The sequence below is a fragment of the Tachypleus tridentatus genome, chromosome 1 (assembly GCF_004210375.1).
Source record: "Tachypleus tridentatus isolate NWPU-2018 chromosome 1, ASM421037v1, whole genome shotgun sequence".
Lineage (NCBI taxonomy): Eukaryota > Metazoa > Arthropoda > Merostomata > Xiphosura > Limulidae > Tachypleus > Tachypleus tridentatus.
Genome location: NC_134825.1, coordinates 24813807 through 24828660, shown reverse-complemented (window position 1 = coordinate 24828660; position 14854 = coordinate 24813807). Strand labels below are relative to the sequence as shown.

At 30.8% G+C, this 14854-nt stretch overlaps 1 protein-coding gene and 1 long non-coding RNA gene across 3 annotated transcripts in view; both read right to left on the bottom strand.

Moving 5' to 3' along the window:
* The window catches only part of LOC143244606 (uncharacterized), a 35946-nt gene extending 21407 nt beyond the window's left edge, over nt 1-14539 (bottom strand). Inside the window, exons 1-4 of one of the 2 annotated variants that reach the window (XR_013025233.1) lie at nt 14428-14539; nt 12554-12650; nt 12178-12230; nt 10401-10828 (exon numbers count right to left, since the gene is read on the bottom strand). This is a non-coding gene — a long non-coding RNA (uncharacterized LOC143244606). Of the gene's footprint in view, nt 1-10400; nt 10829-12177; nt 12231-12553; nt 12651-14427 lie in introns of those variants that run through there. The other variant, XR_013025234.1, reaches the window with a different exon arrangement.
* LOC143258538 (uncharacterized) lies at nt 4770-10677 on the bottom strand. Its single transcript, XM_076517699.1, has 6 exons — nt 10615-10677; nt 10015-10149; nt 8841-8964; nt 8414-8477; nt 6360-6500; nt 4770-4930 (listed from the first exon to the last, which is right to left on the bottom strand). The coding sequence occupies exons 1-6, from the start codon at nt 10675-10677 to the stop codon at nt 4792-4794; spliced, it is 666 nt and encodes a 221-aa protein (XP_076373814.1). The 3' UTR covers nt 4770-4791.
* Nucleotides 14540-14854: the final 315 nt, after the last annotated feature.

Here is a 14854-nt window from a genome sequence, read left to right as displayed (position 1 = left end):
CAGCCTGAAATGTCATGAATTTTCCCTGAACTTAATTAAGTACTGACTGACATATTCTTAACTGCATCGTGTTTGTTTGTAAGTTTTTTTTTAATTTCGCACAAAGCTACTCGAGGATTATTTGTGCTAGCTGTCTCTAATGTACCAGTGTAAGACTAGAGGGAAGGCAGCTAGTCATCACCACCCTCCGCCAATTCTTGGGCTACATTTTACCAATGAATAGTGGGATTGACAGTAACATTATAACGCCCTTACGGCGAAAAGGGTAATCATGTTTGGCGCGACTCGGATTCGAACCCGCGACCCTCGGATTACGAGTCGAACGCTTTAACACGTTTGGTAATGCCTGGTCTATTAATCAAGTATGACATTTTGAACGGATGGTTTATAGTTAAGCAGAAAATTATGTTTGCAAAGATTATTAACTCAGTGGTAAGCCAATTTTTTGCAAATATACTTTTCTGCTTAAATACAAACTATCCATTAAGAACAAAAATCAGAATAAAAATAGTTATAAGAATAGACTTAAGTGTTGCTATTGTAATGCTAGAATTATTAGAAAAAATGAATGACTTTAGAACACTGGTAAAAATAAAAGATTTTGATATTACAGGAACAACTAAACATAAATTATTTTGATGACAGGAATTTCTTTGAAATGCATGGTTATAAGTTGCTTAATAGGAACTGAGCAGTCGAGATAGGGAATTTCTATCAGTGGATATTGAATGCAAAATCACTTAGCAGAAATTTCTTACAGAACCTGATGAAATTATTGAGAAACTTTACAGTGAGATCTAGATTTCAGCTGTGAATGAGGACGTAATTATGGGTGATTTTAATTTCAAACATGTCCACTGGGAAATGCTAAAGTCAAACCATGATGAAGAAAGTTTTCTACGAACTGTTCAAGGTGGATTTCTCCGCAAAATTGTTCAAAAGACGTACTAGAAATAATAATATTTAAGATTTATTTGTAACTTTCAATATATCAATGGTTTAAGAACGTAGAAATTGGGGTAACACCAAGATACATTGCTGTATTGGATTTGCTGTTTCTCTGCACGCGGAAAAAAGGAATAATGGTATTTTGGGTCCAAAATTAAAAAAATAAATAAATGTTGAATTGATGCAACAAGAATTATCTGTTGTAATTTGGTCAGCTGATTCAACTGAAGACAGCAAACAAATGTGAATTTTTTAAAGAAACATTTTTTGAATATTTAACAGAAATATATTCCATACAAACATTTTTTTTAAATATTCAACAGAAATGTATTCCATACAAACATTTTTGTTAAATATTCAAAAGATTTATATATCTCATACAAACATTTTTTTAATATTCGACAGAAATATATTCCATACAAACATTTTTTAATATTCAACAGAAATATATTACACACAAACATTTTTTAAATGTTCAAAAGAAATATATTCCAAAGAAACATTTTTTAATATTCAACAGAAATATATTTTAAAAAATAGTAGCTGCAATTAAAAAACATACAAAGGGTGTAAGAAATAAAATTTAAAAAAATGTTACATGCATAAGTAATTTAAGGTAACTGGTTGTTGTTGTTTTCAATTACGCACAAAGATGCACAATGAGCCAGCTATCTGGGCTCTGCCCACCACGGGTATCGAAATCCGCTTTTTAGCGTTGCAAGTCCGCAGACACACTGCTGAGCCACTGCAGGGCAAGTTAACTGGTATTATAGACGATTCCGAATAACAGAAAATCATATAAGTTGGCAAAACAGGAAATTAGAACACCTATAATGATGTATGAAATTATTTGCCTGATAACATAAAACATAATATTATTATTTTTTTTTAATTATATCAAGAATAAATACAAGGAGATAGAACCTTTGTGGGGCGATAAAAGAAGGCTTTTATCTGATGGCTATGAAATAGCTCGGTAATTTAATTCCAGCTTTTATTAATGAAGACTTAAGCAGTAGTCCTCATATTGAAAAACTGATGAATGAAAACGAAGTTGAATTTGACAGTTGCATAAATTTTGAGCTTACTACAAGAAACTTTGAGAGTTTAAAGAATGTCTGGACTTCATGGCGAGGTAATATTTCTCCGCGGGTTTGAAAGGAGATCAAGAATTTTTATGTGAACCACTTGCCAAATTTTTGGTCAGTCATTGAATAGTGGACAAGTACCAACAGATTGAAAATTAGCTAATGTCGGTTCTGTCTTCACAAAGGTGTTCCATGAATTATAGTATTATTAGTCTTGCGACAGTTGTGGGAAAAGTTTTGAAAAGTCTGAGAAAAAGTACTTTCAAAGTCATTGAATAAAGTTTACAGTTTCATCAGACAGCCAAAATATTTTCAATAAGGAAAAATATTTCCTTAGAAATCTCTGATATGTTTTCAAAATGTTACTGCATATGTAGACGCATATTTTTCAAATAGACTGGTTCGCCTATGGAATGGGTTGTCTTTGAATCTTGTGAAAATAGTAAATTTGGGTGAGTTCAAAAGAAAACTTGATAGATATATAAATAGCAAGAGCTGGATTTAATATTTTCAGTTTTAGTTTGGGTTGGGATTACTAATATGAACCAAGTCCATTTTCTCCCCAAAGATTATTTTATCTCTCACTATTTTGTCTTTATGCTGTTCGTAATTGACTTCTATTGTTCTTGATAAAATATTGTAAATGATACATGTTATTTTATAATTTTATAGTTTTTAGAACTTGAATAGTGTTACTACAGGCAAATGATGCTATTAGGTGGATTGCATTACTAAGGTTCAAAGGGAATGGTTTTATAAAGATTCAGTAAGTTCACAATGTTAATTGGGCTAATTTTCACCCATATGGCCATATCAGGTATAACATACATTGTTTGTTTCACTTTATAAATTAAAAAATTCAGTACAATTCACAAAGTTCGACAGTCACGTAGGTTTACATACAGATCTTTTTTTCATTTATATATTTGATTATATTACACGTGCTTTACAAGTGTTATAATATTCTTCAGGAAAGCATAGAGATTTTTATCTTATGTTTCGAATTGTTATTTGCATATTACATATATCTTACAAAGACTGATAAAGTTTTTATAGACTGATCACAGCTTCTAGTTTCCTTACTCCAGCACACTTTTTTACAACATTTGTCATAAAAAGGATGCCTATTTAACTATCTTATGTTTTCTTTCGTTTCTCATAATTCCATCCATATAAGTATGATCTTTTATTGTTCTTAAAGAAATTAAAGTCACTTACATAATTTTAACAGTATTTATAAGTGTGGAAGATGTTATCGTTACCCAGGATACTGTTACTTTGGGGCACACAGTATTCTGAAGGATCATAGTATGTCTGTCGTTTAACTTCACATTATTTTTTTAAAAAATCATATATTATATTTAGTAATTTACTTTACACACTTTTATATTCTTGGAAAATTCTAATTTAACTTCTGTGTATGTTTTCATTTTGTTACAAATAAATATGACAGAAGAACTCAATATTCAATCCCATTTAAAACATTTTTACACTGCTTATTGAACATCCAGTTGTGGACTAGATTAAGAAAGGTTATGTTGGTGTTTTAATTCATCATTTCGGGGAATTTCTTGAAACAAATTTTACAAAATCTCCATTTGCAAGATTCATAATAATCATACCGAGTTTGATGGTCAGTTTCTGATTGAAAAAACAACGACAAAACCATTATTATAAAGAATTGTAATTTAACTTTAAATCAGTTTCTCTATATATCTTTTGTGGCTGAATAGTTAAAAAACAAAAGTTATTCTACTGCAGAATTCAGATAATTTGCAATCAAAGGTTTATAAGTGTATTACGCAAAATCAGTTGTAAATTATGAGAGATTTAATTTATTGAAGTCAAAGTTAACATATATTTATTTGATTAAACGTATATACTCGATTAATACCATCAAAATAGTAAAATTATACATGTCAACATTCAAATAAAACCATTTTAACTTATGACTTGACAAGTTCCCAAATAAATATTTTCCAAGAAGGTTATATCACCTTGACTTTTATCTCTATGGACACGTTGCTTAAAATTAATTATCACTAAAGTGTACAATTACAACTTTTAAAAGGAAACTTATATTTATTTGAACGTAAATTCCAATACGCCAAAAAACGAAGAAACACCAAAGATTAGAAAAATTCACAAGCATACTACGTACATGTGATTGTTTGTTTGTTTTTTGAATTTCGCGCAAAGCGACTTGAGGGCTATCTGTGCTCGCCGTCCCTAATTTAGTGGTGTAAGACTAGAGGGAAGGCAGCTAGTCATCACCACCCACCGCCATCTCTTGGGCTACTCTTTTACCAACAAATAATGGGATTAACCGTCACATTATAATGTCTCCACTAGCATGTTAGTGTGAGAGGGATTCGAACTCACGAACCTCATATTACGAGTAGAGTGCCTTATTCACCTGGCCATGCCGCCCCATTTTCTGAAAACATCATTATTATTGTCTGAAAAGTCTAAAGTTGAAGTGAAATTTGAGTTACACTGTTACAGATACACAGAATGTAATATGTTGTTTTTAATGTCTGATTCTATATTTGACACTTGTTAAAAGAGTCAATATAGCATAGCAAAAAGAAAATGTAGATTACCCACATACAGTTTATATAAAATTTAAAAAAAAACCTTCACTTTTTCAAAAGTATATTATTCTACATACATATACATACGTAGGTGTGTTTTTGGTTGGACGTGATAAATATATATTTTGTTATGGTTACCTTTTCTGTTTTCTCACAAGGCATCAAGTAGTACTTCTGAACTGTTCTAAATATACCATCTTGGTTTCTAGCTGAGCGAATCTCATCCCAATACAGTTTTTAGGTCCATGTCCAAATGGTTGCCAAGCAAGTGGATGGTGGTCGTGATTATCAACAGAAAATCTGAAATATATCTGAAGTTAAAATTTGGGGGTAAAGTATTGGTAAAGTTGTTAAAACAATAACACTTTTGTCGTATAAAATATATATATATACATATATATATAAAGTTACGTTCGCAGAATTTGAGAAACTTAAGAATTTTTCTTCTATTTTGAGCAAAATATTCGATAGCTTACTAAATACAGAATCGATTGTCTTACACAAGTTTATAAATGATATTAAACATAACTGATATGCGATGTCCCAAAATAAGTTTCCTGTAATAATTGCGTAATTACTATATAATTTCATTTTTCTCTCACTTGAAATAATAAATAGCATAACTTAACATATTAATAAGCAGGAATTTTGAATAAAATATTTTTACTTACTAGAAAAAACATTAAATCAAGTAACGACCATTTCGCAACTGTTTAAGTAAAGTTAGAACACCATTTTTTAAAATGCTTTCAATATTTTAATTCTCCTTCGTATCGCTATAGATACAAGTTACAAAAGAATGAACCAAGTTTTTGTCAGCTGTTCAAACTAGTTTATGGCAGTTTCTCGACCTTTCGCCAGTTTACTGTTGTCATGGTTATATTTTTCGTTGAAAGACATATTTTAACCCTATCGAATGAGTGCTACTGATAAAACAAAAGCAGACAACATATAAAAATGAAAATGTTAAACACTGAAGTGAAGAAAACTGTTACAACGGAATGTTTAGAACAGCAAATGGCTCCGAAGACAAAGACAACCTCTCCGTAAAATGGTCACAAAAGAGGACCTTCCAACCCAAAGGCTTTTTCTATAAACATAAGCATATATTTTGCTATTTTAATAAAGTAATAAACAGAAACAAAGAAAAGAAGTCGATTGAAAGTCGCAAGCTTTATATAAAACTAAAATATTTTTCATCAAGCGAAATATCGAAGAAACAAGAACAGTGGTAATTATCCTCTATAAACTTGTCAAGTGCCCTCATGTAAATGATGAGGTTGAATAATTAGCACTTGCTATTCAAGTAATTTTACCCTATTAACGAGTGTGCGCGTGTGCGTTTTTTTCTTATAGCAAAGCCACATTGGACCATTTCCTGAGTCCATCGAACCCCTGATTTTAGCGTAGTAAATTCGTAAACTTACTGCTGTACCAGTGGTGGACTCCTATTAACTAGATTGTCATAGTTATAATCTTACACACTTAATAGTGTGATTGAATTAAACGCCATTTCACCACTCGTATCTTGAACCTTTCAATAAAAACGCCATTAGGCTGGTAATTAGATATCTGGCATTATTGGAAAGTCATTTTGTCTTTATTTTGCACTATTATACTGCGTTACCTATAACTTCAAGAAAAGAATATAGTGCATTAGTAGCTGCAAGGTCAGGCAAGGTGAAAAGAAACAAAGCAAACACAATATATATATATATGTTGTAATTACCTTTCTGGATCGAACGTTTCATGGTCTGGCCACAGAGCTGGGTTATGATGAAGGTGGTAAACAGGAACCTGTATAGCTGTTTCTTTCGGAATTTTAATGGATCCATATGTTATATCTCTATATGTCTCACGATTAACAAATCTATTAATATAAAATAAACGAAGTATTATAGCACAACCGTAATTTACAGACAAAACACCGAAATTCCACTGAGATTCTAGCATGGTAACCGATACATTATTTGTTGTTTTACGTTATTATTTGCTCTATCATTCAGTCAAATTGACCACATTTTGATGAAACATGTTTAGAATATTATTCCTTATTCTCCTGCCAAAAGTGATCCAAGTGCGTTGATAAGAAACGACGTACGGACATACTTTCGTATTTTTTGAGAGCTGAACATGATCAATGCAGAGTAACGTGTATGAACTTTACTGAGTGACCTTCTAGTTCCTTTTATGTTGGTATAAACCCTACATTTGACCACCCCTGACTTATACTCACATTGTCTACATTTATGTCCCTATTTTTCCCAAACTGTAAATTGTTAATACATTTCACTACACAACTACTTCGTCAAACTAACGAAGTTTATGACCCTTAGTGATCTTCTAGTTCTATATAATTTAATGTGTTCTATATAATTTAATGTAGTAAATTGCTTAGAAATTCCTACTATTTTCCTTTGTTTTCCATATCGTTGGTATAAGACATTTTTGATTTTATAGTATTTCCCTCGTATTTGTTGGCTACCAGAAATATTTTGATTTTTATGTTTAGGTAAAAAATATTCAAAACTTACAGGTAAACTGGTGGATAAACCCCCGAGACATTCCCTGAAAACCTGATCCAGATAACGGAGTTTATGGACAGACAAGTACTCCAAGTGTCCTCCCTAATATATTACATTTCTGTGAACGTTATTTTATTAAACAAAGTACACATCAATTCGATCTTATCGTACGAAATGAATAATCTAAGTTTGATGTATCCTTCATAGAAAAATGATTATTAGATTTATAAAGTTAATACTTTACTCGAGATTTCTAGATTATGTGAGTAAATTCATAAGTTTTGTGAAAGTATTTTCTGAACTCTGTTTAAGGTAAGCACTGTTCTCAACAGCTGAAACTTTCAAAATGATATATCACTAACAAGCCAAAGTGGTGAACTGTATTGTAATTTACGTACTTTTTCAACGAGCTCGTCTACCTCTTGTCTTAATTTTTCTTGGACTTTAGGGTGCTGCACCAGTAGGTGTACGGTGTAACCAAGAGCAGAACTCGTTGTTTCATAGCTGAAAGAAAAATATATGTTTGTTGTCCTTATGCACAATGGATAACCTGTGCTCGGCCCAGCATCAGCATCTAAACTCGATTAAATAAACTTACTGCAGAGACACAGGGTTGACTTCAATATGAAATGAGTTATACATAAACAAGAAAGAGAAGAAAAAATTGAAGTTCAAAAGGAATATGAACTTTGTTATGCCCTAAAGTTAAAATTATAATAGTAATATATTAAGGGTAATATTATTACTTCTAAGTATTTGTAACGGTTGAAATAATTATAAAATAATAGTATTATATTAAGTGCAATATTATTACTTCTAAGTATTTGTAACTGTGGAAGTAATTTTTAAAAAGTAGCAATGTATTAAGGGTAGTATTATTACTTAAGTATTTCTAATAGTTGAAGTGATTTTAAAATAATAGTAGTGTGTTAAGGGTAGTATTATTACTTAAGAATTTGTAATAGTTGAAGTGATTTTAAAATAATACTAATGCATTAAGGGTAGTACTATTACTTAAGTATTTGTAATAGTTGAAGTGATTTTAAAATAATAGTAAAGTATTAAGGGTAATATTATTACTTCTGAGTATTTCAAACTGTTGAAGTAACTTAGTTAATGATAATATATATATTACAAGTTAATATACTAGATTATTTGTGATGACGGAACTGTTAAACTAATCGCAATTAATATGCCATTACAACCAGCAATATATTGTAATTAATGATAAAATGACCAATAAAAGAACTACAGTTACCCTGCTACTAAAGCCAACATAGAGTTGTACAACACTTCATTGTCAGATAGTCCACTCTTGGAAACTATAATGATACAAGAAATGTATAATAGGTATTCAAATGAATATAATACTTTTATGAAATTATGTTATTAATGAATATAATTTTACTTATATCTGCAAATCAAAGTACATATAACACGTATCAGGAGTATGTTCTTGTCCTAACCTGAGTAAACATTAATTTTACTGGTCACAACATTACCTGAAGTATTACAGTTAGAAGTTTTTTACGGTTTCATGGACATAATTGTTGTTTGTGATAATGTTTCAAGTTCCTATTTATTAGTTGCTAAAACCTGGATCACAGTTACATGGAAAGGAAGATGATCATGGTGTTATAACGGGTTATAATAAATAACATTAAACTGGTCGTTAACATGTGTACTTTCGTCAGGATTTGATTTGTGTGTTTCTTCTCCAGCGGTTAGTTGACTCCCTGTAACCTTCGTGACGTTGACACTGATGTTCTGAGAGTCCATCATTAACAGGAGGAGATCATTCCGTCGTTTCTATATAAGAACAATAAAAAAACAATCCATTGTTACCGATAGCAACACTCTAGTAGTTTAGGCATTACACATATAAGAAACTATAGTATTTTCTTTTATATCATAATCTATTTTCTTAGCCTAAAGTTTTTCTTTGTCATTAACTTATGATTCGCAGATACTTAAAACGTTTTCGGACAAAGATCAGTATTCTAACGTTTAAGTTATTTATATTGAAACGAATTAAAATAAACATATCAGAAAATCTCATGAAAACAACACTCGAAATAAAGTTGTGGTGGAACGGGATGTATCAGAACCATGTGTGAAGCTGAAGTGTTTTCAAATTATGTTTTAATTCGTTGTTTACGTGTTTGGTATATATATTCAAAATAAGAACAATATATAAATAATTTTCCATGTATAAACATTATCTTTGTTTTATTAAAAAAATAATTAGTACTGCTTTACATTAATTCCTCCATTTATAGTAGTTAACGTGGTATATCTGTTTGTATGATTGTTAATAAAGTATACGCAAAGCTACTCGAGTGATTCGCTAAAATGATAGATTACAAGAAAGGCAACAAGAAAACACCGTTCACTGCCAATGAAAACACAGTTTACCTGACTGTTTTGTTTGTTTTTGGATTTCTCGAAAACTAATCGAGTGCTACCTGCGCTAGCCGTCCCTAATTTAACAATGTACGACTAGAGGGAAGGCAGCTTTTCATCACCACCCGCCACCCGAGAAGATATTGTGGAGCAATGAATAGCCTTAAGGAAAATGAATGAGGTTATTTTAATGTTAAGCAACCCTTTTATTTTATAAAAGGGTGAAATTTGATTGCATGTTGTGTGAATGAACTTTCTAATTGTGAACTGTGAAGGATAGTTAACACGTGTTTAATAAGCTGTTACAAGTGGTGTTTGTCAAGTCTTTGTCTGGATGTAAATATGCATTTGAGCTAAGGACACACGAACTTCTTAAAAAATAACTGTATTTTATAGTTGTTCTAAAGAAAACATCATGCGGATATTGACGAGTTGAATAAAGTTTTTAATACTTACTGTTTTAAGTTTCAGGGTAGTGAAGGAAGGGGTAATTACACTTCTAACTCTCTTCCAGCGAGTTCCACGCAGGAAAATTAGGAAGTCGTTAATTGGTTCTTCGGGTTTCTTTGGTGGATCTAATTCAAAAAGACTCTAAAAACATATTAATAAAACACGATGCAAAAGTAACACCTTGAAGAAAACCACAATTTTCAGTTATTTCACTACTGAATACACTGTTGATTCTTTACATATCACCACATACAACCAGTATCACAAATACTAGAATATTTAACAACACGAGCTGTAAGAAATAATATGTATACAAACTGTTACTCAAATAAATTTCCTCATCATTTCTTAATATAATTTATCACAATTTGGTAAAAGATTTTACAGGGAAAAACATTAAAAATTATATTTTGTAATAAATTTGGCGTTGTTTTAAACTTGGTTTGTCAAAACTTCTTATGTTATAGTAATATTTTATGAAACCATGCCAGGTTTCGATTGAAAGAGAAACTTTGAGTAAAGGAGTTCAAACACGATATAACAATAATTAAATTTACATTTTAATAAACATTTAACGAAAGGAACATGGATAGAAACAATCCTTACTGGTCGATCTGCAAAATCCATGAAATCCTTAATCTGAATTTCTTTTAACAAGTCGAGATCCATCACCACTAAAACTAGTCTCATTCCAAAGAAGTAGCTGGAATACGGAAATCAACATGAAAACTACAGCTTGTTTTTTGTAAGATAACACCTTTGTTTCAGGCGTAGTTGCTTGAAGTCAAACTAGGGAAACTGTGTTGTCTTACACCGCATCCTATTCACACATATATATGTTAGAATTAAGACATGAAAGTTGATGAGAATATATCATTATTTCTTTTCCAAATAACTGTCCTGTATCAATTTGTTAATATCAGATATGTACAACTGTAATAAGCGTATCAGAAAGATAAACAATATAACCGATAATTAGTTTACGTTTTCTTTTTACCAACAGATGAAGCTGAAGTGTCATCTCTTTGAATTTCAATATTTAGTGTTAGCTGATTTGCTACTAAGTATTAAAGAATGACCTTAAGTATCATTATTGATACAAAATATAATTAAACTCATGTTTCAAGTTGAAATATTTTGATAGCAATGGCGTATAGTTGGATTATCTATAGTGTGGGACTATTTCTTACAATACTAGTTGGGTAAACTCAGGTAATCGTCGCAATTTTATATTCATAGATTCAGTTGCTTTACGAATCAATCAAATATCTGCTACTTTCCATTGGCTTCTAAGTCGCTAATTTCCAGATTGTAGTTTCTATACCTAATAATGCTATGTAAACAAAGTGAAACGTTCCGCATATAATATGCTGCTTTTAAGTATTATTAAGAATATTAACTAGTTTAACAAAAAAAAATTAATTTATTTATTCCAGTGTCAAACAACTGATTATTTAAAAAAAAACAAAACAGAGTTAATGTGGTTAAAGAGCTTTATATAAAAATTGTCCCGACAGTTGCTTTGGCTAGTACAGAGATTCCTTAAACTTTCAATGACCGAAATTAGTAGCTGAATAGTTAGCTTTGTGCTTATTTAACAATAATTTATGTACTCATTATTTTGAATAAAACGGTTTGTTAATTGCACTACTCTTATTGGTTTATTTTTGTTCAAGGAATTTAACTCAGAATAACTTAACGAAAACACATGATAACATACTGACCTGAATAGTTTAACTAATTATATGAGTAATGAATGATTTAATTAATTATTAATTAATAAAGACTAGCGACCTGATCAGTTCAACTGAATGTTAATGAGCATAACTTGCTAAAGTTTAATAAATATTAATTTATAAAACAATAGTTTTATACAACGTTGAAAAGTGTGAATAGAGATTGAATTCTATGTTTCTAAACTCATTTTTACTTTGCTACTTTATGAAGATAGGTGGTGAAAACATTCTGTGTTAAGCAATTTAGGGTAGTTTCGTCAATGCTAATTATTAAAACTCAGTCAACATTTTAGTTTTTCAAAGTATTGATAAGATATCTCGTATATATTCAAAAACCTTTGTTTTACATCGAGGTTAGATGACGTAAACATGTATATACGATATAAATACAAAATTCTTTCGTATAAGTATATAATAATTATATATCACTTACATAAAAACCTTTCAATGTTGATCTATCCAACTTTGAAGACAAGAAAGGGTTCCCTGTATTTATAGATATAAAATATCAATGGTTACTTTTCTTATTATTGCGGTTAATTTATTGTCAATTTGCCTGATTTAGGCGTTTAAACCACACAAACACATCAGAACACATTTATGTTACACTTGTTACTACAACAAATTATGATTTTTTTGCTCAGAATCCTCTTGCATAGATTATTTCACTAAACATTTAAACAAAAATCATTAACACACATATCCAGAGACGAAGAGAACTACAAGACTGTAATATTTTCAAAGAGAAAGATAAAAATACCAGTTTAAACAATTGAATTATATTTTGAGTAAATAATATAAATTCATACCTTCCAGTATATTTCACACATGTTACCAAACAATAAATTCGGTTTTGGTCCTGGAATTCCTAGCTTTGCAAAACTGTTGAAATGTTTTCTCCTTCTTCTAAAGTTTAGAAATTAAAAGTTAGAGTTAACAACATTCTTCAATCAAATTACACATCTAGAAGTTAACAGCATCATTGAACCAAAGTATACATTCATACGTTAACAACATACTTCATTCAAAGTATGCATTCACAAGTTAACAACATCCATCTTCCATTTTTAATGTTGATAAAAGAGTGCAAACTTTGAACCCTTATAATGACAGTTTTTTACGCTGATGTCTGAATTCCCTCTGGACTAGGGAAAACAGAATGATGGTTATCTTAACAAATAATATTCAAAATTTAGGGGTGAAACAACTATCTCACTAAAGTTACGAAACGTTAATATGATATGGAAACTTTCAAACATTTTTGTTTTCCGAAGGATATATATGTACGTCTGTTATAATAATATCTCGAGAGATGAATACCTTTATTAACTCAACAGTCTGGTAGTGAGAGACCATCGCTATATTATAGAATGTTTGTTTGTAAATAAAACCATCCTTATTTGATATTATAATGTGTATCTAGTCCTTTTAGTTCAGTTTGTATAGAGTGTGATAACGTATTCTTTTACAAAAATAATTTAATTCAATACATTGGTTTTGTAATATAAGTATGTCCTCAATCCAAATATTTATGTACAATAGTTCTGCACTCAGTACACGTGCAAGGGTGTGGAAATGACAAATATATTTTAAATGTTGTCTTCAGTGAAAATTAAGAATCGTGTGATTAACTGTGTCGTATTGCTTTAGCACCAAAAATAATGTTGTTGCTCTACACGGATATGGAGGTTAGCATAACACTTAGTTTTCACCTGTTTTCTTTGTAGCAACTCGGACACAAATATTATTATATGTTTTATATGAGTATTACACGTTAGTTTGCTTCTTTATATCACACATTGAAAGTAATTTCAAACTATCCACGAAGGGTTAATTTGACTTTCTGTAATACATATTGAAACTAATTTTATGTAATCCATCAGAAAGTTTTACTATTTTCTAATAGATGTTGAAATTAACATAAAACAACATGAGAAAACTAAATTTCCCTTTATTTTATAATATGTTATAAGCTGCTAAATAAAATGTTAATGATAGAGTTTGTTTTTAGAAAAATCTCATTGCCCCCCATATTACAGCAGTATGTTTTCGTATTTCAACGCTAAAATCAGGGATTCGTTTCCCCTCGGTGAGCTCAGCAAATAGCCCGAATTGGCTTTACTGACAGAAAACACACGTAAAAAAAAAACACACACAAAAAATATCTCATCAACAAACAGCAACTTGTTGATATAGCTATACCTTAGAAAGATTCCACACACATATCAGTACTGTCTGACAATAGAGTTGAAGAGCTAGCTTTGAATGAAGTATACATACTTTAATGCTGACATGGCCAGGTGGATTAGGGCGTTCGACTCGTAATCTGAGGGTCTCGCGTTTGAATCCACGTCACACCAAACATGCTCGCCATTTCAGCCGTGTAGGCGTTATAATGTGACGGTCAATCCCACTATTTGTTGGTAAAAGTATAGCCCAAGAATTATCGGTGGGTAGTGATATCTACCTGCCTTCCCTCTAGTCTTACACTGCTAACTTAGGAACGGCTAGCGCAGAGAGCCCTTGTGTAGCTTTGGGCAAAATTGAAAACAAACCTACTTTTACGTATTTTATTAAAAAGGAAAATGTTCACAACAAGTGAAACCAGTAGCCTGCACAGAAAAGATGTTTCATGTTGAAAAAATGTCTTTAATATCTCTATAATATAGAAAAATCTACTTACAGTATCCATATTGTGAACAGTATTATGAAAAGGACGATCGTTACTGGTCCGAACATTGTGTTCAGAATGTAAACAATAAACTAATGAATAAACTAACAAAATAATTATGGTCACTGAAAACGAAACAAAACAATCACGTTTGCAATAAGACAAATTAAACACTTTAAACTTTATACAGGGAAGTATGACTTCTCTATGACTTTCAGCACAACTATTCTGTACAATTCGTCAATATTTGTTACGGTGATAGCCGGGTCTTTTTATACCATTAAGTAAGGATTATGAGACCAGCCGTCCAGTAATTAGAACCAATCAGAATCAACGTTTAAATTCGCCAATGAAATTCATGTTAGAAAAGATAGCAACAAGAAGTACACGCAGGCCTCACAAGGTCAAAGTGTTCAAGACTTGACACAAAATTAATTGT